Below are 27841 nucleotides of genomic sequence, written 5' to 3'. Positions count from 1 at the left end.
CTAGCTCCATACATCCTACCACAACACTGGTCAGTCAACAGCACAATAAATCATGGGTGTAGGATAAAGCACATCAGGGAGTCATGAGACAAAAAAAAAAGCTTTCCAGCTAGTCTAGCAAGCTATAGGTCTACAACCTAGCACTGTCCTCCTTGCCACAACACCGGTCAACCAAAAACCACAATGAATCATGATGGTAAGTAAAGACTATGTAGGCCTCATTCATGCGACAAAATGAATTGTGGTTTCTGCACACTATAGGCCTACAAGCTAACACTGTCCATCTTGCCACAACATCCAATAAATACACTGAAACATGTACGTAAGTTAGCCATAAGGCATATCTGGGCCTAATGTGAGAAAAAAAATGGTTTCTGCTAGCCTAAAATGCTATAGGCCTACAAGCTTTCTCTGTCCATCCATGCCAATACTGGTCAGTAAAGATACATGCATAGTTCAATAAATCATGGATGTAAAGCATATTTTAGAGCTTCAATGTCACAAAACATTTCAGCTAGCACGGTATGCAAGCCAATGCTGTCCATTCTGCCAACATTAAGGAGCAGACACAAAATAACTTTACAATCATACCATGGAAGTTTTTTTTGCTAGCCTTGTCCATTAGCAAAACAATTATGTTCCACCTATCTGGCGGCATCAGCCTCATCAGCCCCTCTTTCTCCTCCTTTCTCCTCCACCAACACAGAGTCTACGCACCATGAAGGAGGAGACAGATGAATAATTTGAAGACACATGGGACTTTTGTGTGAACATACATGGTGGACATTTGCATAGTTTACTTTTGGACACCCACTTTGAGAACCACCTTCATGCTCCAGAGTTGAAATGTATGTGGACATTTGGACTCAGAAGACTTACTTTGTCCACCATTGAGTACTACTTTTTAGGTCACTTTTCATGACCTGCACTGTACAATGCGTTGATGTATGTGGTGGCGACCAGGCGTCACTCTTTGGGCCTGCCCCAGTAGCCCCTTTTTTTTGTTGTGGAAATTACAGATTTATGTTCGTGTGATTCACTGTTTGTTTGAATGCATACATTTGTTGTACATGATGGGGGTTAATGCCTTAACTTTGAATCTTTGGGATGTATTTCTGAACAACTTGATGCTCTTGAAGTAGTCCTTGGGCCTAAAAGGTTGGTAAACCCTGATGTGGACAGTTGTGTGGTGGACATTTGGAAACGACACAGAGGACTTACTTTGTCCCACTTTGAGGACCACCTCCATGCTCTGTACTGTACATGTGTATGTGTTTGTGGACTTTTGTGTGGTGGACACTGGACACAGAGGACTTACTTTGTCCCACTTTGAGGACCACCTTCATGCCCTGCGTGGCACACACTCCTCCCCTCATGCTGTCCAGGCCCTGGCGTGTCCCATCTGAAGTAGCTGCAAAACAAAGCACATAAATGTTAATCAATATCAAGGGATCTATGTCAAAATGGCATTTGGTGACATTTTGGGCAACATTTTATACACAAAATCATATCTATTCTTTGAACAACTCATTATTCCAGGCACAAGTAATTAAAACAGGTTAAAGCTACTCCAATTGAGTTAATATTTATTTTTATAAATGAAAGGAACTGAATGTTGGTTTGCCTCTATCTGGTTCAAAAAAAGAAAGCACAATCACAACTGAACATGGTTTGCCAGTGCCTTAACCTGCAGATAGAGGGCACATATTTTTCTCATTCTCAGTATATGGACAGGCCATGCCTCATGTAAAAGCTCAGAACCTCCAAAATTCACTCACTGAGCTGCAGAGGCTGCACTAGCACTGATTAATGATTTGGTGCAGGTGTTGGGGTTTACATAGAGAGGCATTTTAGGTTTAAACCAACTGGGTTTCAGCATTGAACCTGGCAACCCAAATGAGAGACTCATGTGAGGCTCATTCTGCTTTCTAATTGGATAATTGTCTTGACAATCCAAACACCAAATTATAACATAAACAATGTTTTTGTAATTAAGCTATATTTGAGCTGAATATATTTATCTCATATCTAGGGATGCAGAATTTAAAATCTTACGTAGAGTTCCTTTAACTCATGTTCACTTTCTTTCTAGGTATACGGTGCGATCAGAGCATATGCATGCATTCGGAGGTGTGGGTGGAGCTTATGTATAAGGTCTAAGGTGGGGGCGGGGCTAACAGTAGTGCATTATGGAGCTGAGCCTTGGTGCTACAGACAGACATCCAGCCTCAGGCCAAACACTCACTCAGAGTCAGAGGCCTGTCCCGGGACACTACCTCATCCCTGTCTAAGTGAGTGTGTGTGTGCGTGTGTGTGCGTGCATGTGTGAGTGATTGTGTTAGATGGAGCAGATATTTATAGAATGAGCTGCAGATCACAACCTTCACCACATGTGGAGCACGGCTGTTTACATTACGTCTTTATCTGATTAAGAAAGCCTTCTTGTCAACTACACAGCAGCCTGAACGAAATAGGGAAAAGCTCTAGTTGCAATGCTCTGACAAGTACAGTGATATGACCTCCTTGTACTGAATAAATATGTTTGTAGAGGACTACATAAAAAGTTTTAGACACGGTGACATTTAGTTATCTGTAGGACACTGTATTACTTAAACATTGTAAGCCTTTGTTATTGGAACTATTCAAAAATTGATTAACTATATTGCATAAGGCACGGACAGTCTCTATATTAGTATTAGTATTAGTATAGTATTTCCAACATTTTAGCATTCATACTTTGAGTATAGTTACAAGAAACATACTTGCAATGAATTTAAATAATTAGATTATTTTGTTTTTTTGAAATGTACATAGTGAGTTGTTAAGTCAAGCGCATCTGAAATAAGTTCTACAACTCAAAATGTGTTTGTTGCCTTGTTATATCATTAAAAACTAGGTCTGAGTACTGTTTAAAGTAACCAGACAGTATCGATACAAAAATGAAGGTACTACTGTTTTAGAGAAAAAAATGGTAAATAGAAATATGTTCCCCTCTGATAACTAGAACTGATGTCTGATGTGTTTTGAGGGGTACTACATAAAGTCACAAAGTAGTATTAACACCAAAGAAAAACTGTTTTTCTTCAAGGAAAATGAACATTGTAATTAGGCCTATCACAACAGCAAATTTTGAAGTGTAATATATTGTTGGAGAATATTTTGATATTAAACGACAATATTAAAATTATACCACTGACAAAACACTAAAGCAGGATTATGCTGAAAAGGTATTCTAAATGTACAGTATATTAAAACAAGCTGCAATAAATAATAATGTTGTTAATAAAACATTGAGTAATAAAACTTATTTATTCAAACTGCTACAGCTCAAATCTTATCATAGAAATATAGCAAAAAGTTAATTTATTGATACTAGTTACTGCAACAGGCCTAAGTATAATTCTGTTTTGTTATTGTAGAAAATGGTAAATACAAGAAAAGGTACTTAAAAAGGATACCAGTTCAAAAAGGGGTGTCTTTCAAATACTGGTACCTCATTTTAAAAATGTGTTTGCAGAATTGCTTATAGGAGTTCCCAAAAACTGCTTAATGTTTCAAAACCTAAAAGTACCTGACGTATAAAATATAACTTTACTACCCCCAACAGAAATCCTCCTCCTTTCCTCTTTCCAAGAATTCCAAAACTTGCTGTGCACAATCTTTTCCGACACGTACAGAATGCCAACCAAAGTCAGTATGGCGAATTGTGTCCGTGTTGACTGACAGCCCCCCCTCTCCCCTATCTCTCCCCTGCCCCCCCCCCCCCCCCCCCCCCCCCCCCCCCCCCCCCCCCCCCCCTTCTCTCAAAGATCTGTGCACACTCCGCGTTAGTATTCCTTGGCCATTCTCCGGTCTCCATCGCGGGGACATGACTTGCATTTAGCGTTGCTCCAAAGTCACTGGGAGAGCTTTTTATTGCAGCCATTTGACGAAGAGGAGAGAGACAGAGAGAGAGAGGGAGAGTGGGGCTGCATGCAGCAAACATCCGCATGCTGACACATTTAGAGGAAAAACATGATGTTTTTGACAAGGTATAACACTGCAATTAGCGCAAAAACACATCAAGAGTATTTGTAGACTATTGTTTCCGTATAAGAAACTTGGTCCTCTGCATTTGACCCATCCTTCAACCAACGACTCAAGATCTTGGTGAGGAGTACCAAAACTGGAAGGCTTTGTCAAGAGATGGGTAGTTCTTGGTTTGCTTTTACTTTTTGAAAATTGTACTTCTCAGAATAGTTTTCACCTTTATTCCTACTTGAGTAATATATTGTTAAGTGTAACAGTACTCTTACTTGAGTAAAACTTTTGGTTACTCTTCTCATTGTGAGTAGGTCTACAAGTGACAAAAGATTTACGCTGACAATATGAAATGATTTGAACATATGTTTCTTGCACCTCTCCTACAGATATGATTTCTTTTTTCTCATTTTTATGTCTAACCTTTGAAAATACCCAGTCAACTTCATTAGGTATTATCCTGTGAAAATTCAGAAGTCATGTTCCAAAAAAAAATAAATTATAAATTATAAAAAATATTTTTACTTAGTTAAGTAGTTTCCCAAATGCTTTTTACCCTTACATTTCTCCTGGACCACTATTTTGTACTTCTACTTGAGTAATATTAGGACAGCCAGATCAAAATCACAATTTGAATGAACGAAATTAGCATATCACAAAGGCTGCAATTTTTTTAGGTACCATCATTTTCTCCACAATTGACAAAATTTCCTGTCTTATTCTGCATGCAAACTTCCAACCCTGTAGTTTAGATCTGTACAAACATGTTATAAAATGTGACTGTCAATTCTTGTAGATGTGTTTAAATGTGAACATTGAACAGAATCATATTATTAAAACATAAATTGTAAATCTAAGCACAATCACAGTGCTTGTCAGAAAAATAATATGATTATATCAACTTGACTGGTTTTGGGATTAACGGGGAGCTCCCACAGGACTCCCAACCTCGCACAGGCAGAGCATGCAAACCCAACTTGACCTGGAAGTCAAACTTTGGACCTTCTTGCTGTGCTACTCTCTACCTTTCACTTTCAACTAATTATCTCTCATCAAACACAATAAATGCGCTCCTCTCCTCCATACATGGTCCATCTCCACCACAACAGTTCCACCATCAGCCTCCTAAGCCTCTCCATCTCCTCCTCTTCACCACCATTTGTGTCGTGGGTTCCTGTTGGGAGATAATATATTTCGTTCTTACCTCCCAGGATCCAAAGTTTGCCCATTCAGTAAGCTATTTTTCATAACTCGTTCAATGTCTGTTTTTGTCCTCTCCTGTCCTCTCCTGTCCTCTCCTGTCTGCCCCTGTCTGCCCCTCTCTGCTCTGCGCCCACATTCTACAGACCCCTCCTACTCCTAAGTGACTACAGTGGAGTCGTAAATCAAACATGGCGTTTTTATGAGTTGCTATGGCGTGTTGATGAAGCCATTATTGCTACTACCACACACACACTCACCCATAGAAGCCAGTGGTATATAAACTACTGAATTTTGTTACTTCAGTAAAAGTAAAGATATAGGAGATTACATGAAAAAATCCAGATAAATACTAAAGTACCTCTTTAAAAATGTAAATTTTTTTGTATATTTAGAAGCTGGCGAAGCGCCTATTAGTATCGTAAGGCCATGCAACCACGAGGTAGGAATGTGCAGGTGCTTTCCGAAAATGTATAGTTTGTTATACAAAACAGGGGAAAAAAAATTTCCCATTGGAATATTATTAAGCTCGAGCCCCTACAGGGTGTAGGGCCTGTTGATTTTGATGAGTGCATAGGTAAAAAATATTTAGTAGTGATTACAGATGAAAGTGTCTTGCTAAAGGACATGACAATGATGTATGAACAGGCTAGAAAGGGATTAGAACAGCAAATCATCTGGTCCTTTGGGTCCTTTCGGTTAGTAAAAAAAATTAAATAAAAATCTATCTAAAAGTAGTTTAAAAAGTGTAGATAGAATGTAGGGCAGAACCATTGCAGATTCATGAAGCCATCAAAATAATGATATTGGAAAAATGGAATGTGCTAAAATAGGTCAGCCACAAAAATATCACAAATGGGGCAATGAAAAAATAAAAGGTTATAAATTGTGTGTTTTCAAATTTTGCATCATTTGGATTTCAGTGAACAGCTGAATTGATTCTAATTATCATTCCCATCAACTCTCAAGCATGGAATTAAACTTGTCTATCTCCATTCTAGACGCGGTCAGGCCAAGTTGCGGGTCATACCTATGGAGAGTTAAGCCCATAGTAAGAATGCAATGCAGTCTAGATTGCACTCCAGATTTTTACTGTCTTAAAACTATGAAAAATAGAACTACTTCATTTGAAACTCTTTGCAGCAGTCCAATAATTATTCACCGTAATGAGTTTATAAGCACTTTTCACAACTCTCGGAGACCAGAGAGGAGTAATACCTGCATGGTAATGCAATAAAATTGCATGCTAACAGTCCACTTCCAGATTATCGATAGACAAGTTGCTTAGTGCATGTGTCTTGTCCCAGTACAGATATATTGTATAGGCAACTCTTGAGGTCCACCGTGTACTGTCTGCATCTAATTATAAATCGTTGTATTGTCTAATAATCTGGAAGGGTACATTAGCATGGTAGTTGTTGATGGATGGAAAGTTGTCATCAGGGTGAATAATTAGGATGCTCAGAATGCACAAGGTAAGTGAGGAATAACTTCGGACCACTGCAACCCATTTAAAAAGAACCAGTTCTGTTTTTCACGAGATAGTAAAAATCAGCTACAGTGCCTTTAAATCCATTCTTCCGCTGCAGGTTATCTTTTGACATACATAAATAAATGCACGTTTCAGATAATTATGATTCTAAAAGCATGGATACGTATGGGAGGGTACGAGTCCAGCGCTCTTCTGCCTCAGCCCTGGAGAAGTGGGTCATCTCAGCCCCTTTCCTCCTCACTGTCTCCCAGAGTTAGTATTCCCCAGCCAGGCCCAGAATAAAGACAGCTCCCCCTAGGTCCGCTGCAGCCTGGATCTGGGTTACTGCCCCTCTGGAAGAATTGATACTTTTGCAGTGACATCACACTGGGGGTTCTACATGTATCTCTATGCTGGAATGTTCAGCAGTTATCAACACTGGGGGTTCTACATGTATCTCTATGCTGGAATGTTCAGCAGTTATCATGGAGACACAATGCATAGATTAACAAACACTGTCAAAAAGTTTTAAAATTGTCTGAAAACTTACAACACTGAATTAAACATCACATTTTCAGAAGCCTGTGATCAATATAAGCGTTCATGGTCCTGTATAGGAGTAAAAGGTGGCTAATGCTAGCAAACTTGTGACTTTAATTTTATGTGAGAGACTTCAGGTCACAAGTCAGCTCACCTGTTGTACTTCCAACTAAGTCAGCTCTTTATGATCAAACTGTGTCAAAAAAAGCCTCAAACAAAGCAGAACCTCTAGTTAGCGTCACACCCCCAGGGAATGTTGATGGCATCAACTGCAAAGTATCAACATGACCGCGGGATATTGTTATTTCGGTGCCACTAAAGTAAAAATGTAAATTCAACCAGGAAAACTATAGTTTGTCTCTGTCCCTACTTCCTACCACCTGTTTGTCGCTGTCAACCAATCACATGCCGTTCAACCAACCTTCTAAAGCCGTTTAGATAGAAACGCTCGCTCCTTGTATGCATACTATAATTTACTACAATATACTGCATGAGCAAAATCATCAGCCTCCTCAGCCTCTCCATCTCATTTTCTTCAGTATCTGAGAATAATGGGATGTATTTTAAATTACATCTGCATAATAAAAGACCATTCAGGGCTCCAGACTGCGACCAAATACTCACATTTTGCCCCTTTTTTGGCATCTCTGCTAGTATTGTTTTCAAGCACTCCCACATGTGCAACCAGATTTTTGGTCTGTACCAATTTACATACGTTAAATAATTTTCTCACTCAGAACTGCTTACTACTTGCATTAAATGTATTATTTTAAGTAATTTATATGAGTTGCACCATTCTCGCTCCCCTTGTCTCGACTTCGCCTCCCCTACGCTGCCACAGTTGAGTGGAGGCTGAGTGGAGGCTGAGCTCAGGCGGCTCAGGCTGGGTCTGTGTGGGGTCTGTGTGCCTACAGCGGTGCTCAGTGCCGACTGTGACCCGGGGGCATCTCTAGTATCTGTCCTGGACTCATCTGAGGCTTAAATTCAACCACGTTTTTGCTCAAATAAAAAAAAGCGACACCGTAGCATTGCACCATTTTGCTCGCTTCCTCCGTGATTTTTTTAAATGCTTAAGTTTTATAACGTGCTCAAAGAGTAACTTTAGTAAAACAAATGTGCACAGTAACCTATCCTAACTCAATCTAGTGCAGTTTAGTTTCAGTGATAAAAGTTAGAGTTAGCATAAGGCATTGACTGCATGTTGACAGCTGTACTGAGACGATATGTATATGTGTGTGGGTGTGTGTGTGTGTGTGTGTGTGTGTGTATGTATGTATATATATATATATATATATATATATATATATATATATATATATATATATATATATATATATATATATATAGAGAGAGAGAGAGAGAGAGAGAGAGAGAGAGAGAGAGAGAGAAAGAGAAAGAGAGAGAGAAAGAGAGAGAGATTATATTTATAAAAGTTAAAGTCCATATGAATAATGAGAGGTGGCACTGAGAGATATTTAGGCAATTGTTATTCAAGTCTATAGGAGATTTACATTTACTCAGTATATAATTTATTTTCAAGCCACATCTGTTTTGCAGATTATTTACTTCTTGCTTCCTCCTCATAAATTAATCTATCTGCATTAAACATCTATTAGCTGATTACATTACAATTAAACATTCATAAAGCATATAAATTAGAGCTATAAAATTAACTAAAAAGAAATTCTATCTAATTTATATCATCTGCCACAAAATTTTCTGGTTGTGCTGCTAAAAGATTTCAGTCAGGGGCTACAAAGCTCCTAGAAAAGAATGTTAGTCTGGAGCCCTGCCATTGTAGGACTGCAATCCACATTATATTATATATACACCTGTATTGCAGAACAATATTGTATTTATTTATTTGATTTATTTTTTATAAGAAAATGTGTATCTAACAATGTATTAATTTCAAATAATAATAATAACAATAACAACCACAACAATACTACTACAACTACTACTACTACTACTACTACTAATAATAATAATAAAATTAAACTGGCTAATATGGTAAAAGGGCGAATGCGTACTGACTGTGCCACTGTTGGCATTAAAGAAACAGTTGACACCATCAGGTCAAGTTACAGGTCAGATGTGTGGAGAGGCGACCCCGCCCACAGTAAGACAGCATGCTTTTTGATGTATTTTGGAGCAATAAAAACACCTGTAATTGAATACATGCAAGATAGATAAGTTTAGTGACATACTGTGAAACATTCCAGACAAAGTAATAGCATCTTCACCAAGACAAGCAGGTAGCAAACCCTCCACAATAAAGTTACATAGTGCCCCTTTAACCAAACTTTAAACCATTATTTGGAACATTTCACAAGGTAATTTTGTTTTTAATTTTATTTAAATTCATCATGTAAAAGGAAGTTGAAACAAATGACTGCATGTCAAAGGGTAAGTGTGAACAAGTGTCTAGTAATTTAGCATTAGCTATAACCGATAATAAAAGTTGCTAATATGCATATAGCCACACTGTTGCATTTAATTTGTATACATGTAGGTTAATGCATTGCTCACATGTTATGTGGTCTCTACAAATAGTTTGGTAAGATATTATAAACATGAACACAGACGTACTTCATAAAGGACAAATAGTTTACTAAGAATGACTCAGGCTTACTAACTATTTAAAGGCCCTGTACTCATTGTTTCCCATGTATTTGAGCAAAATAGGTCTTGCTCCAGTACAAATATATTGTATTGACCTTATTCTGGAAATTGCCGTGGGTGTGCCATCATCATTGGAATTGTATTATTTTGCACTGGGCTGCAGATCTTGTCAGCAAATAAGTTTTATATGACTACAAAGCCGTTTTAAAGCCTCCCAGAGAATCAGTGCATTGTTGACTTGTTTTTGCAAATGAATATTGAACATTCTACACAAATTAACTTACTTTATATCAGATTTTAGCAGCAAAACTTTTCTCAAATTCTCCATTGAAATAAATGGGATTCCTGCTTAACTGGAAGTGTCGCCACAAAGAAAGCGCAGTGTGGTAGCATTTAGTGCCAATAGTGGGCGGGGTGGAATATGGTCAATAAGCAGCTCTAGGGGTAAAAATAAGTCCATAGTGTACTGTCTCCATCTAATTATAAAGCATTATATGGAAGTACGTGTTTACACACTAGTTGTGTGGCTGCTCTGGCCTCTAAAGTTGTGTAAACTAATCTCAGGTGAATAATTAGGAGGCTATGAATGCATAAGATAAGTGAGGAATAACTTTGGACCACACCAAATTGGTTAAAATGAACAAGTTGTGTTTCACATTTTTAAGACAGTAGAAACTGGCTGTCCTGTCTGTCCCTCTTCCCACTTATTCAGAGAATGTCCCACTTAGTCATTGATTCCACAGGAACTATAAAAAAATGAGATTTCATGAATGCTATACCAATATTTCTTCGTACCAATATTTCTTTTTACACTTGATAAAAACTGATAAAATCATATAGTGTTAATGTAGGTGTTAAACTTCCCTCAACATGTCTCTCTCTCTACAATTTTAAACACACAATAACCCAAATTAGCGAAATTCAAATTGCAGCACCTAAATTTAAACTCCTGCATTGACATGCATTTTTGGAAATCCAACCCAAAATTAAAATCTAGTCCAGAAAAGTGTCCTGATTTGTCCTGAACTAGTTTGTTGTCATCTTGATGGAGCGCAGTCTCCACTTTGGGGCACTGCCTACGAAGGACACGCGGTCAAAATGCAGGACTCTCCCATTCCAGGCTGTCTATGTAGGTTAAATGAGAGATTTGGGTGAGAGAGAGAGAGACAGAGAGGGAAAGAGTTGTGGAGAGGAGAGATAGAGAAAAAGTTTGTGGAATATAGTCAAGGGCAAAAGTCTTGGAAACTCAGGGACGGAGAGAAAAGTGGGTTAGAAAGAGAGTGAGAGGGAGGGAGGGACAGATGAGAGGACAGGTGGAGGAGTAGAAGTAAGATTTACAGTGGTGCTATTTGCGTACCTTAAACAATGAAATGTGTAAATATCCAAATCCATCAGTTCATAACTTAAACTCCTAAAGGCTTTAATGGATTTTATGGATTACTATGGATTATTAAAGAGGGGGTATTATGCAAAATCAAGCTTTCCATGTTCCCTCATCAAAAACATGCCTGAAGACGTTTTAGATGTCATCCATGCATGTTTGAGTAATTTTACGATCTCTCCAGGGCCCTATTCAAACCCTCCTTACAATTTGCTATAGGATTCTGTCTAGTGATCAGCCCACAAGTCTACGTCACCCATGCACAAACTTGACAGTTCTCCATAAATATACAAAAGCAGAATACAAAACAGTACACTACAACTACATAAACCTGAGACGATGTGAAGTAGTTTCATTAGCAGGAGGCACACTGACTGTGTTACACTCTGAAGAGGGAGTGAATTAATGTCAGGAGCAAAGAGAAGAGGGACTCAGAGCATCCAAAACAAAGAACAAACTTATAAAACATGTTAATAAGTTGTTTTTGGTGAATATAACATTTTCAAAACAATAAAAGGTAACATAGTGATCTAAATATGTTATGTGTTAGCAGTTGATACCCCATACAAATGTAATACCTCCTCTTTAAGGGGCACTATCAATTCAATTCAATTTCAATTCATTTATTTTTGTAACGCCCAAAATCACAACAACAGTTGTCTCGAAGGGCGTTCATGTTTTGGTTGATGGGGGAAACCGGAGTACCCGGAGGAAACCCATCCAGACACGGGGAGAAACATGAAAAACTCCACACAGAAAGGCCTGGTGACCCGGGGATCGAACCAACCTTCTTGCTGTGAGACATGAGTGATGGCACTCAGTCACCGTGCCGCCAAGACACTATGCCTCTATGGAAATTTTCCACAGTATGGCTTTAAACTTAATTGCATGTATTCTATTGCTTGAAAAACATGTATTCTTACTGTGAGTTGGGTCACAGCTGCTCAAATGAGGCTAAAAACAGATGATCAGAAAGAGACTGGCGAAGATCAATGAACTGTAAAAACATAAAGGACTTCCTGGATTTCCACCTGATGATGTCACAAGGTGTAACAGTGCATTTTGAGTTCTGAAAAAAGAGACAAACTAAATATGCAGGATTACTAAAGCATATGCGACCGAAAACACAAGGCAGGCTATGTTTTGGACAACATTATACCATAATTAAAATTTAAAAAAAGAAATTCACCAAAACATAGTTCAAGTTTAAAGCAAAAGTGCAGCTTTATGCCTGTTTCCAAAAATCTCCCAAACCCATCGTTAAATTTGTTACACAAGCTTAGTGCAATTGGATTTAGCGCCTGGCAAAGCAACCCCATAATTGTACAAAAACAAGCACATGTGACCTCAATATTCTGGTTTTGATGGAAAATTTGAGGTACACACTCAAACAGGGTGATTTACACAGACATAAGCCTTTTATGGAGTAACTGGATGCAGAGGTGAGTAGTTTTGTACTTCTTGAAGTAGTTTTCTCCCAACATATTTTTACTTTAGTAAATGAACTGTTGTAACATGTGCTCTTAACATTAAAAAAAAAAAAAAAAAAAAAAAAGAGTATGCCTATCAAAACTGAACCTGTGTTGCCAGTGTGGTATCCTGCAGATAGAGGACACATACAAGTTTTTCTCATTCTCAGTATATGGACAGGGCACACCTCATGTGGAAGCTCAGAACCTCCAGAATTCACCCACTGAGCACTGATTAATGATTGGTGGCAGGTGCTGGGGTTTAGGTAGAGACCGTTCAGATCAAAGAGAGGCATTTTAAGTTTAAATCAACTGGATTTCAGAATTGAAACTGGCAACTCAAATGAGAGACTAATGTGAGGCTCATGCTGCTTTTTAATTGGATAATCATCTTGAGAACTAAAACATCAAATTATAACATAACAGCTTGGTCATCATGTCCAGTGTTTTTGTAATTGTAAATAAATCAATATTACAGTTAAAAGCTATGTTTGATTTGAACATGTGTACCCCCGTCGCTGGAGATGTGTCGTCGTAGTACCTTTTCTAAAATTGTGAGAATGCAGGCTATATACAGTTCAACATGAACTGAATTTTTGGATATATGTATTAGTAGTTCCTCACCCATACAGAAACACTGCCTCGTGACTTCAGTCTGAAATCAGAATCAATAATGTCTAGCACTGTTATGGAATTTATAAGTACAAAGCAGAATTCCATGGCATTTTTCCTCTGGTCGGTTCTTGGATGTCCCGGAATGCACCGTAAGCCTCTTCATCGTCTGCACGGAGCTAGGGGCCTATCGGAAACCCTTCATCACGCACAGATACACAAGTACAATCTATCGCACCCCCTCCTCCCTCCTCTGGCCCCCCGGAGCGCTCCCTGTACATGTCAGCCTCCATTACTTCCGCCAGATGCCCTCCCTGTCCCGTTCCATATATGCAGGCGCTGCGGGAAAACTGAGGAATGGCAAAGATGCAGCACTGTTACTCTGGGACAGTGTTAAATGTGAGTGTTGTTTTGAAAGATGGTAGAAAGAAATTTGTGAAATGCATAATTCACTTTGGTCCTCATTGTGGAATAAATTATGCACTTGACCCTCTTTATTAGTATTTAATTAGTGTAGGTAGGAATTTTAGATTGATTTCACAGACCTCACTTTTGTGTCCCTGGGTATGAAGAACATAAGTTGAAATATAAATAATGTAACATGTTGAGTTATTTAAAATATTTTTAAAGGTCAAGGTTTACGTTTGAGGTTTTGGGTTTCAAGACAATTGTCCAGTAATTAAAAAAATAACAATAAATAATAATAATAATAATAATAATAATAATAATAATAATAATAATAATAATAATAATAATAAAGTTTTCATGAAGGTTGTAAAAATATGATTTATATTTGGATGAACATAGAACAGACTGGCAGCACATACCCAGAGGCATTCTAGTCACAGTGATAGGAGGAGTGCTTCAGACTCACTGACAGGTGTCTGTGGTGCAGCGGAGCAGATGTTTCTGCTAATATTGACAAATTATATTTCTTAGTTTATTTTTCTTTCACAACTAAATGTTTTCTGCACATTGATAGTTATCTGTCATTGCTTACAATGTATTTTCAGCAGACATAGACACCTGGTGTGATGAGAGACAGATGGTCTTGGTCATCTATCTCCTGCACAACCCTAAAGTAAGGTACCCTATGTTAATCTCTCGACAGGGAAAATTCATCCTCTGCATTTGACCACCCTTCAATGCCTGTCAGGAGCAGTGGGCACTGCAGTGCTGTGCAGAGGACCCATCTGGGTTGCCATCATACTGGCTCTATGTCTGCAGTTGAGCCGCACTGTCTGATCCCATAGTGGGGTCAGACACTGACAGAATCTATATGAGGTCGACCAATAGTTCTATTTCATGACCTCCCCAAACTGCCGCTAACAGCAGGGCTGTTACTAATGCCCCCACCTCACATAAAGACACTGACAAAATTAATCAAATTTTTTCATATTTTTTTCTCAATAATCAGATAATATTTTTGCAATCCATCAGACATGTGCTGAAATGTTTTTGTAAATGTTTTAGTTAGCATTCTAGTATCTTTAATCACAAAAGTGCAGACATGCAGACATATAATGCAAGTTTTGATTATTTAACCAGGCTATAGAGTACTGTTATAGTGTTTCCCTCACTGTTAACATACTCAGAGTTGTATTTTGACTGATTAAGGCATGTTTACAGTATTGAACAGGGTGTCAACCGAGCTGTTGAGCTGTTTTAGATCAATATTCTGGTTAACAGTTAAACACAAAAAAATGCCCCAAAAGCACAATGTGTCTTTTTTTTTCTTTTTCTTTTTTTCTTGTAGACAATAGATTGCCTGCGTAGTTTCATCTGATATTAACTGCAATTACTTTATGAACAGATGTAGAACAAGCCTTTATCTGGACTTTTCTCTCATTCTAAGCCCTCTTTTTCACATATCTCTTTGTGTCTGTGCCGTCAGCAGTATCACTCTTTCTCCCTCTCCCTCTCCCCCCTCTCTCTCCCATTCTCTCGCTCTCCCTCACTCTCACTTTTTCACTCATTCTAAGCCTTTTTTCATGTCTCACTTTTTCCCCCTCTGTACCTACCTTTCTCTCTTTTCCTCTGTCTTTCTCTTTCTCTTTATCCCTCTCTCTCCCCCACTTACTCACTCGTTCACTTTTTCTCTCATTTTAAACCCTCTTTTTTCCTATATCTCCATCTCTTTGTGTCTATGCCATCAGCAGTACAACTCTCTCCACTCTCTCTCTTCCCTCCCCCCTCTCTATTCAACTCTCCCTCTATCCCTCTCTCTATTTCTTACTCTGTCCCTCTATCCCCGTCTCTCTTTCTCTCTCCCTCTCTGCTCTTTTTCAGGGTCAAGAGCAAACGCACCATTCAGGATTTCACATGCGCTCCCCCAGGCTCAAAGCACAGCGCAGCATTCTGGACTAGTCTGACAAATACAGCCAGATTTTGTGCATATATTGTTGATAATAGTTGAAGGCAGTATGATGTCATGTATTATATCAAGTGGCATTTTAGAGAAGATTTACAAAATCCAAACTAAACTAAACTAGGATTAGACAAGGAGTAAACCAGGACTACATAAAGTCTAAAAAGCAACTAGACCGAGAATAAAGGTTCAAACTAGGTCCAGGACTACATAAGATATAAGATCTAATCAGGAATAATACCGGGACAAAACCTGATCTAAAAACAGGTCCTAAAAAGGAGTAGGTCCGATCAGAGACTACACCAGGACTAAACCAGATCTAAACTAGGTCTAATCCAGAATTTCATATGGTCTAAACTGGGATCAGTACTAAACCAGGTCTAAACCAAGTGCAAAGGACTACACATGGTCTAATCAGGCACTAACAGGACTAAACCAGGTCTAAACTAGGTCCAAAAAAGACTACATATGGTCAACTACTACATTATTACTAGATCAGGTCTAAATCGGGTCCAAAAGACTACATAAGGTTTAACATATCAAGACTAAACCAGGCCTAAACCAGAATGCCACCTTAAACTTGCCACCATTTTGAGAACCATAGGTCTAAACTATGTAATGGTGCAGTTGGGCTGCCAGTTCTAAAACCCATCCAAGGGAATACTGTTGTTGTGCTCATTGGCAAGACACTTCACCTACAGCAATAAAGGAGCATTCTGAAAATCGCTAACCTATCCACACACAATTAGCACACCTAGCTTTAGTTTCTAGTTCCCATTCCACCATACAAATGTAAATCCCCTGCTAGCACGCCTTAGCATTAGCCTCTGTGTAGCGCATATCCTCTTAGCTAGCCCTGCCAGCTCTCCCCCTTCACCCCATTTTGGAGCCAGGAGCGGCCGAATTAGTCCCGTGTTTTGGTTCATTATCCTGCCGGGAACAGCTCACTTTTGGCTCTGTACTGACGAGTTCCTTTTGTTAGCATGCGACTTGTGGGCGAGCACGCACACAGCCGACAAAAGGGGGGCAGTAATGAGGCCGGGGCAGGTCTCCGTGGCGGTGGGTGTGTGTGCATATGAGTGTGTGTATGTGTAGGGGATTAGCGGCCTGTGCACAAGACCCCAGCTCTGCCTGAATTAATTACTCTCATTAGGGTCTTAATTGCATATATTAGGGCTGTGGTTGGAAGGCGGCGTGGGTAGTAATGAGTCGCGTTTACTTGGGGAGGAAATGTACATTTAAAGGTCTTGTAATATGCATTATTCAGGGTTTTTGAAGTACTTTTTGACATTTTAGCCCTGGCATTTAACGCTTTATAATAACTACATTAAATTAAAGAGAGGGTATTATGCTAAATCTTTTTTTTAAGCTTTCTATCGTGTTCTAATGTCCCCTCATCAAAACCATGCCTGAAGAGGACAATTCTCCAAAAATATACAAAAACATGATACAAAACTGTACACAGCAACTTGACAAACCTGATGCGATGTGCAGTAGTTTCATTAGGAGGATGCATGCTGAGTGCGTTGTGATAGTGTTGCGAAGGGGGAGTGGCTTAACACTGAGAGCAGGGGGAGGGGAGTCCCAGGCCGTCAAAAACGAAAGTGAAACTTGTAAAACATGTTTTCGGCAAATATAGCATTTTCAAAACAACAATAGGTAACATGGTGATGTAAACATATTATGTGTCTTGTCCCAGAACAGATAAATTGTATAAGCAACTGTTGAGGTCAAAATAATAACTGCTGTGTACTGTCTGCATCTAGTTATAATGCTTTACTCTCCTAAAATCAAGTGCGCTGTTAGCATGCTAGTAGTGACAGCAAAAGTGGTCCAAGTAATTTTCCTTATGAATGAATTAAGCTTTAACTCAGTATTGTGAAGGTGTATGGAGTTTAAAAACTCAAAGGACTGCCTGGAATAGCACCTAATGATATCACAAAGTGGAACAGAGCATTTTGAACTGAGAAAGACTTACTTATTTGTGATTGAACCAACTAACAGCTATTGTTTTTAGTCTCATTTAAGTTGATTCACACCTCACTGTTGGTAGCAGATGTTAAGCAGTACTATACTTTAACTTTACTACTTTACCTTTACAGGCAATTAGTAAGAAGTATGGAGCCCTTTCAAAAGCCTCGCCCTGCCTGAATTAATTACTCTCATTAGGGTGTTAATTGCATATTTTCAAGCATTGTTTGTTGGGGCTGGGACTGTGGCAGCTAAAGATGACAAAAGAACAAAGACAAGCCCCTGAGCACACGCAATGGAAATTTTCAAACAAATATTACAATTAGATTTAGATTTATTTCCAATTTCAAAAACATCCATGAGTATTTCTAACATTAGAGAGTTATGAACTGTTAAAATAATCTTAGAATCCCATGTGTTTCCTAACATGTTTGTAGAGGTCTAAACAGCAGGGTTAGCAGCTTTTACACAGACTAAGATCCCATGAAGACACTGGGAGGGCATCTGACACAAAGAGACATTGTAGAACATGTTTGTAGAGCAATCCAAGAATGCCAAGTAAGGTGTTGTCTAAATGAATGGTTAATCTTCCTATACTATGCAAAATTGACTCTTGTGAGCTTTTAGCAATGTTAAAATGCTGTTACCTCAAAAACATACCTGGTGTTTTGTTTCATTCACACGTTTGAGTAACTCTTTTATTAGTTTGTCTACATCTCCAAAGCTCAAAATGCTGTTACACCCTGTGATGTCATGAAGCAGGAGTTTTCAAGTTAACAGCTTCCCTTTACCTTCTGTTTAGTAGAGACTGGCAATTCCAGGGCTGAAATTATTCAAATGATTCTAGTAAAGTGTGTAGAGTTTAAAAACACAGTGGAGCACTTCCAGTATTACTGCATGACATCACAAGGTGAAACAGAGTGTTTTCTGTTTGAGAGAATAATGAAACAAAACACAACTCCAAGAATGTTTTTGATGAGGAAACAACCAACAATGTAATATAGATCAGACTTTTTTACCTGCCTTGGGACAACAGATTTTGCTATCTTGCTAACTCTAGCATATTTATGTTAAAGCTGCTTGCTGAGACAGTGGTTAATATGCACTCAAAAAAAATAAATAAATAAATAAATACATGAAAAATTTAACAACTTTACATCAGGAAACTTTAAATTCATATACCAGTGTCTTATGCAAAGATGATTATTGATGTTACAGCACTCAACAACCATATCGCATATTGCAGTGCTTTGTTATATATCGTACAGTCCTAGTAAATACCTTTAACTATTCCTTCCACACAAACTCTATTTAATATACAATTTTAATTAATTATCAAACCGTATCTCACATACGCACATGCTCTACCCAGCGAGTGTGCCCCCGCTCCCCTCTACTCTTTATCCCTACGGCCTCATCAATATATAATAGCGCAGATGTGAGGGTCTAATATGAACCATAAGCCTCCCACAGGGACGACCGCCGAGCCTTACCCAGAGGCCTGCAGCGGGGCCTGGGGAGAACTCACAGACACGCCTGGTTTGAACAGAGCTTTGTCATATTGGATTGGTTTAAAGGGAGGGAGTGGTGGTCTGCTATACTGTGAGGAGAGGTGGAAAACAGATCCAGATGGACACTATAGGCAGCACAGGTTAAATCAATGAATCGATGAGAGTAATTAGGTGTGACAGTGTAATCGGAAGAGTTTTAAGCAGATAAGGGTGAGGCAAAATGTTGGTTTTAAATGGAACCAATAATGGAAGATAGTAGAGCAGTGTTTTTAAGTCGTGGAATAAAAAAATAAAAAAAATAATAATAAATATAAAAAATGCAATTCTATAATTATTGTAAAATATTCTCAAAATAATTATAGAAAGTTTTAGATATCGACAGGTAAACTATTGGATTTAAATGTAAATTGTAATACAAAAATGATCAATTTCATGAAGCAAAAATAAATGAAAAATGTATATATATGATTTTCTTTTTATTCTATATGCCTGTTGATTAAAAAAAATTTAAATAAAAAATTATATTAAAATTAACATTTTGACGTTCTTAGTTTCCGAAAGAACATATTTTAAACGCAATTCTTACCTAATTTTCTTGACTTTGATAGTATGCCCTTTTGGTAGTAAAATGGTTATGGAGTTTAATTTCAATAAATATTTTAGTTAGTGATTCAAAGATTCAAAATAAATTCAGTTTTCAGTTAAATTTCAAATACATAATTAACATTTGAGAGAGGATTAAAATATGTACTTGCTAAACTCAACTTTTTTTTGGAAACCACTGACCTAAATAAATGCAAACTGCTCATTACAACCATTCAAATTGAGATTTCAATTATAATGAATTTGGCTGCCCGCCTCTTTTGTACCATTCTCGCGCACACACACATTCTGGGATTTCATTCTTTTGGGGACATTCCATTAACTTCCATTAATTTCCTGGAGACTGATCCTAACTTTAATTGGCCCATATTATGCAATTTTCTGATCTATGTTATAATGTTGTTTCCTCATCACAAACATATCTGGAGTTGTGTTTTGTTTATCTTTTTGTTTAACACACAAACCCTGCATATTTAGACTGAGTTCTTTCAAATGGAAAACACTCTGTTCCACCTTGTGATGTCATGTGGTGATACAGGAAGTGCTTCATTGTGGTTTTAAGTTCCATACACCTTCACTAGAATTCACTAGATTTCAGTCCTGGAACTGCCAATCAAAAGGTAAATGCTGCAAATTGAAAAACATTGCTTCATGAAACAGACCATTATAAGATTTGGAAATTAGACAGCCCAATAATGCAGGATTACTCATACATGTGAAACAAAACACAACTCTGGGTATGATTTTGAGGAGATACCTACATTATAACATGGCTTACAGCTCACAAGAAATAATTTTACTTGCCTAACTTTAACCTACACCATCACCTTAACTTATTATAACCTATGTCTGGACTTTAAAACATCTTCTAAAAATAAAAGATTTATGTCATGGGGACCAGATCTTTGTTCCCATAAGACAAACAGGACCATGGTGTGAGTGTTTGTACAGATTTTAGTCTCCACAATGTGAGAAATACCCGTCCACAGACACATATAGCTCTGTGGGCATGACCTCGCATGCCCCTCGCCCTGTCACTTCCTCTCTCTCTCGTATGAATCGCCCAAATTTCCCCTCTGTCACTTCGCATCAGCTCTCTGCCTCCGCACCGCCAGACTGTCCCAAACACACATGGCCGCCAACTCATATTAGAAAGGGCATATATGTCAAAAATAATATCACAAATAACTAACATGGCTATTGTGACAAGCACGACAAGCTAACATGCACAATTTTGGCCGCAAGATTTGTCACAGTCAAATTGAATTGCAATGTTAATGGTTGTAATTAGCAGCCAGCAAATTATGCAATTATTTAGCAACGAATACAATGTGCTATGTAAATAACCATCGGGCAGCTAGTTGCTAACCCTGTAGTTTAGACCTCTACAAAAAAGGTTTTGAAGCGTATGGGATACTTGGATTAGGCCAAATTTAAAGTCTAAATGAGTTTGCTGCTTGTTATCTGCATCTAATTAGAAAGCGTTTTATTCTCTGAGAATCAGGAAGTGCGCTGTTAGCATGCTAGCTGTTGTTAGCTTTAGTGTCATGGCAAAATTCTGCTCTGGTCTCTGAGAGTTGTGAAAAGCACTTACAAGTTCATTACAGTGAATCATTTGGATGCTCAGAATGCTCACAGTGAGGAATAACTTTAAGACCACTGCAAACCATTCAAAATGAACTAGCTCTGTTTTTCAATTCTAAGCGAGTAAAGATCAGGTACAGCTCCTCCAACAAGTTTTCAAAATGAGTGAGAATGTAAAATTGACTGATCTAAACTGTTTTATTATTGTCAAATTGTATTCTGCAAAATCAATTTTTCCAAGCTTTTAACCATCTTATAGTTGTTTCCCCTTCTCATTTACCCTCTCAAAGTTGTATTTGGAGTGATTTGTGCATGTTTGAGCAATCTTGAACTGCTTATTTTCAAGACGCCATACTGCCAATTCAATCCTGGTTTTCACTGCAGGCATATCCCCATTGCTCTGTGCTTACTTTGTTTTCCAATTTTATTTTGTTAATTGGTGATACACATAGGATTTGACAAGGTCACATAATCATTTTAGTACAAATGAAATATAAAATCTTTAATGAAGTTGTTTTCAATAAATATTGCGAATTACAATGCCGAAAATATAAATAATTGATCCGCGGGTGTCATAGATACAAAAGATTGTCAACAGACAAAAGCACAATATGTCTTTTTTAACTCAAGTAACTACTTTCTGTTCCCTATGGTTCAAAGTATGTTGTGTGAGTTATTGCAGTAGAAAGTTTTGATGACTCACAGTGCACCTGACCAAAGACAGGTGTCAGATTTCCTCAAAGAATGTGCTCAGAATGCAGGCACTAGTACAAGGTGTTTTTCAAGGCTAGATCTAAAAGGAAAATGTAATAAAAAAGTAATAAGAACTATGAGTAGGTCTTATGCATACTTTTTTACTTTTAATTTAAGGTACGGTAGGCAACTATGTGGAGGTAGCACTTTACCTGCACGTTTACGTGGAAATAGAACATTAAAGCCATACTTCGGAACATTCTCCATGGAGATAAGTTAAATGCCATAGTTTGGAAGATTATAGCCAAAGGAACAAAAAATAACAACATTTCCACGGAAACAAGCAGGAGGCAGCCTTTCTCCAGGCCAAATTAGAGTCAGGTTTGTGGAAATGCAAGCTCGCTCACGGACACAAGTTTTATTGCATTCTTCAGTGCTATAAACAGAACCAAAAATGCTTTTATTTTAGTAGGCTAAGAAGTTACATATGGTGGCTTTAAGTACATTTTCCACCACTGGTGATAGCCAATGATATTATTGAGAGACTTTTGACAATACAATATTACTATATTTTGGTTACCGTTACATCATTTATAGCGCATACACACTGATCTACGTGCATGTCCCCCATACGCACACATGGAGCAAGTGCATGTGCATGCCCCCCATACACACACGGGACAAGCGCACATGCGCTGTCCTCATGTATGCACACACATTGTTTTAGCAGCATGTTGTTTCTGCTCAGTCCATTTGTCAGAACCTCCCCCCTTCTCTCCTTTCTCCCCTCCTCTCTCTCTTCCATTTCTCTTTCCTCCTCCTCGTTCTCTTTCCTTCTCTCTCTCTCTCTTTCTTTCTCTCTTTTCTCCCCCAGGACTCCAGTTTATGTCCTCTTAACCCTGATAAATAAAACAGGTAGGGCTGTGCATTATTGAACGCTGGGATGATACCGTGGACTTGCTCTGAGCTGTCAGCACTGAACCAAGTCTGGACCAAGTCTGGACCAAGTAATGTATTTCATAATATTTTTTGAAAAAGAAAATGTCAAGAGAAGTTGATCAAATCAGTGAATTAAAGGCATTGTACCCGATTTTTACTGTTTTAAAAATATGTACTTACACATTCTTGGACTACTACTTAATACTTCTGCTTTATACTATTTGGTAGCCTACTCTTTAAAAATCTTTGGCTACTCTACCCATTTCTACCCCATTTTTAAGGCGAGATGTTGACATGATAATAACAACTTGCATGCTAACAGTGCACTTCCTCCTTCACGGAGGACAAAAAGGCTGTACAATTGGATACAGACAGTGGGAGCTGACAAATTTTGACCTTACGAGCTGCTTATACAATATATCAGTACTGGGACAAGACAGATTTTACTGTTTTACATGAAAAAATGTGTACTGGCCCTTTAGCCACTTGACGTGGGCGGGCCGTCGGAACGTCTCTATGTTACAACTTTACAAACGCCTCTATGTTACAACTTTACAGCAATGTAGGTGTATTTCTGCGTCACCCACACAATCTACACATCAAATGAAAGCTACCGCTCTCATCTTTCTGATTATGCAAACCATTTTCACCTGCAATCACCAGAGTGCAGACAGGAAAGCTGTATTTACAGAAAAGTGTAAGTGTGAGCGCTCTGGTTCTGTCAAACATCAACATATTCACACAAAGTTAGTCTCATTCATTCTGTAAAGGTCCAGAGAATGTAATCCAGTCAAGAAATTATGTCCACAAAGGAAGTTAGATCCTCCATGTCCAATCTGCTGCAGGAAAGTGAAATCTGCTCCGTCACTTTTTTAGCATAATAAACTTCTGACAGCGACAACGACTTTGTTCCTCAGTGCAAAACAAACTTGTTAGCTTGTGATTGACACCAAAGCTGTGGGTTACTGGAGCCTTGGACAATGAATGAGTGCTACAGATGACTGAAAATGTGTGCCCCACTCTCCCCTTTGTAGAATCAAGCTGTTACATTACACACGTTTAGCGATGTTTTCCTCTTACAGCCAGTGAACAGCGGAACACGCTGATGCATGACATGCAGTGGTTTTGGTCATTGGTGGAACAGCATCCCTACAATTATCAGGGAGAGCTCCACATACAGCTCCTTTAAGTCTCAATTTAAATGTTGGCTTTTAACAAATCAGACCTGTCACACACACACCAAGTGCCTTGCCTAAGAAGACAATGACAGAAGTTGGTCTGAGCGGGACTCGATCCTCCAACCTTTGGGTTGGGGGACCAAAGCTGTGTGTGTTTGTTCACTGTTTGTAGTGTGTGGTTTGTAAATATATATTTATTTTGACCCATACGACTTGTTTTGACTATATTTTATATACAAATATACATTTTATATTGTGTTTTGATATGATATATAAATGTACAGTAACAGAGCAGCTGGGTGTGCAGATACAGATTCCTCTCAGTGTGAGTTTTCAGTAGAGTCTCATTGATGTCTGTGGATTGAAACATTCAAAAGTTATTGCAGTTCACGTTCTCCAAATGTCTCCATTTGGATAGGTTTGGGGAGGCCTGGACTTACTGATGATAAAATGAATGTAAAACTCTCATTTTTCTAGGTATTGACCTCAAATTTGAAATGTAAGTGGTCAACAATCTTGTCAGCTGAGATATAGTGTATTTTTGTCCCCAGCTACCTACTGCAGCTTTCTACACCTTCCTTTTCACAAAATTGTTTTGGCGAGGATGAGAATTTTTTATTTTTTTTTAATGTGTGTTCCAAAGTGTATACATGCTTAGCAGACAAACTTACAGTGATTCTGACACCCGTGGGTAAAACTATAGGGTGTTACCTTTACAAAGACCCCAAACTTGTGCATTTACTACTGAGGGTTCAATAATGGTGATCATTTTAATTTGGAAAGGTCAGAACAAAGGCAATTTCACCAAAATCACCCGGAATGCTTAGAGGTTTTAAGACTAAATGTTGAAATGTTTGTGTAAAAACACTAAACAAAAATGAACAGGAGAGATTCCAATTAAATTAGCTTTTTCTGTTTGTTTGTTTGTTTGTTTGTTTGTTTGTTTGTTTGATTGTGAAGCCACCATGGTAGTAACCTATAAGACAGATGTTATAGCCCTAGTGTCACTGTAATATTAATAAGGTGAGATTGACTGGGAAGAGGAGGGGCTCTCAACCAAAACAGATGCGGAAATTGCTATCAAAATCAAGCAATAAATTATTTAGCAAAACATATGTGGACCATGTGTACAGTCCTCAGTTATATTTACTCGAGTAACGTTGCAAATTAAATAATTAAATTTGTACTTCTCATTTGACAGTGTAACAGTACTCTTATTTGAGTAAAGCTTTAGTTACTCTTCCCACTATGAGTAAGTGACAAAAGCTTTATGCTGACAATATGAAATGATTTGAACATCTGTGTTTCTTGCACATATCCTTTAGATATGATTTAGTTTGACAAAATTTTGCATCTATCCTTTGAAAATACCAGATTTTGTGCATTATTTAATTAATTTTTATAATAAATTATTATTAATAATAATATTAATATTATTTAATTAGATTAACTTCAAAGTATAAATCTGACTTTATTTGAGTATTAGCTTTCCCAAATACTTTTTTGTAGTAATTGTAGTTTGCTGAGATAGTACCTGCACTATTTATCATAGTTTTACATCAGTTTAGTGGCAGTTTTGCGGGAAAAAAAAAAAAAAAAAAAAAGGAAAAGTACAAAAATACAGGGAGTAGCGCTGAGTTCTAAAACAAAAACTTACACACAAGGAAGGTATTGTTCTGTTTAAACCTTCATTTAACAAAATAAACATGGTGTCATTTATTTTTATCAGGCTAATCATAATTATTGTTCTATTTAGGCAAATTTTGGCACTGGTTAACATTATGGTTGCTAGGTAACTGTTCTGAAACTACCTCATCTTATCATATCTGCTGCTTGCATTTCAAAATTGAAAAAACTAGCAAAAACAAGGCCAGATGTTTAATAAAATCTTAAAATATAATAATAATAATAATAATAATAATAATAATAATAATAATAATAATAATAATAATAATAATAATAACTACTATATTTTAGTGAAATGAGCAGTCTAACCTATGCACTTTAAAACCTTGCTACAATCTAATCTAGTGAACAATACTTTTGCTCAGTACAAGTGAGAGGCAGTTACAAGCTTCAGATAAATTTTGTTAACTAAATCTGCATTCACTAAAATAATTCTTGGACTAAACAAAGACAAAGACCGAAACTAAATTAATTTGTCGTCAAAACCGAACAGATTTCTGGAGAAGGCTTCACCAGGCGGTGGAACATTTGGAGAGTGCAGACCGCTCTCGGCTCCTCTATTATTCATATCAGAGGAGCCTGTTTATTCCAGCTATTGTGCAGTGGAGGCACCGGCTCTCCATTGCGCCCCGGGGGTCCTGGTTCTTAAAGGCACCACGGGGAGTCCCACTGACAAACATGTCCAGCCTGTGTGGCACGTACATGAGTTATGGAAGTTCTATTGTGACAAAGAACCAAGACAAAGCCACCCATCTACCAATCCCACTCCTTCTGACAATGTAATTCATTTATTTTCTTTTGAATGAATTTCAGTTTTAATGTTTCGCCTCAACGACCAACACTAATTCACAAACCACATAAATATAAGGAACGTGAGTGGAGTGTCTTTCTCAAAGACGCAACATGGTTGAAGCTGGGATCAAACTTCAAGTATTTAATGTTTTAGAACTTAAAATAATGGTTATGTTTAAGAAACACCAGATGCACTCCTCACACTAAGTTAGCACACCATCTACTGACAGTTCTGTATCTGATTGTATTTTGTATTTGGGCATAATTTGACTTGCCCCAGTACAGATATACTGTATAAGAAACTCTTGAGGTCAAAATCAGTCCATTGTGTGCTGTCTGCATCTTATTATAAAGTGTTTTATTGTGAGAGAATGAAGAAGTGCTCATTGTTGTTTGCTTTACTATCGCGGTGAATAATTAGGATACTCTCAATGCATAAGGTAAGTGAAGAATAGGGATGGAACGATATTAAAATTTATACTCATGATTATTGTGACTAAAACAATCAGGATTAACGATGTTATCACGATAATTATTAAACCAAAGCAGTATAATGTCCTCATATGTGGACACCAGGACCTTGTGGAGAAAAAATTTGTATTGTGGCCTAGACCAGTGGTCCCCAACCTTTTTATCACCGCGGACCGGCCAACGCTTGAAAATATTACCGTGGTCCGGGTCATTTCGGTGAAATTGCCTTTGTTCTGACCTCTCCAAATTAAAATAATAACCACTATTGAACCCTCAGTAGTAAATGCACAAGTTTGGGGTCTTTGTAAAGGTAACACCCTATAGTTTTACCCACAGGCATCAGAATCACTTTAAGTTTGTCTGCTGAGCATTTATACACTTTGGGGCGCAGATTGGCATTAGCTAATGCAAATGATTATGCATGATACACATTTGACCCACAATTAAGTCAATAGCAGAATAAACCACGCTTACCGATCAGGAACAGCATCCAGTCCATCAGCACATCAGGTCCTCTGCTCCTGAGTCCATCATGAGATCTTCACTCGGTTCCACAAACCGCTCCGGGCCCGAGATGCCTCTAGTTTAACTTGTACAAACATCCACAGTGTCCTCGGTCGCGTACTTTCTTTGTTTTGTCCGTTTCGTCATGTTTAAAACGCAAAAGTGCTGCAAAAACAGTGCGTAAAATTACGCAATTACGCACGAGGGCCGTTGGAATGCTAAG

The 27841-nt window shown here is 38.0% G+C and overlaps 1 protein-coding gene across 1 annotated transcript in view; it reads right to left on the bottom strand.

The window, feature by feature from the left end:
* efnb3b (ephrin-B3b) overlaps nucleotides 1–27841 on the bottom strand; it is an 85966-nt gene that overhangs the window by 8253 nt on the left and 49872 nt on the right. The window contains exon 3 of the mRNA XM_033984008.2: nucleotides 1319–1411. Within this exon, the coding sequence (XP_033839899.1) occupies nucleotides 1319–1411 (93 nt within the window). The remainder of the gene's footprint in view (nucleotides 1–1318; nucleotides 1412–27841) is intronic.

The sequence above is a fragment of the Periophthalmus magnuspinnatus genome, chromosome 18 (genome assembly GCF_009829125.3).
Source record: "Periophthalmus magnuspinnatus isolate fPerMag1 chromosome 18, fPerMag1.2.pri, whole genome shotgun sequence".
Classification (NCBI taxonomy): Eukaryota; Metazoa; Chordata; class Actinopteri; order Gobiiformes; family Gobiidae; genus Periophthalmus; species Periophthalmus magnuspinnatus.
The sequence above is the reverse complement of the archived record's forward strand: the minus strand, read 5'-3'. Positions and strand labels throughout refer to the sequence as shown.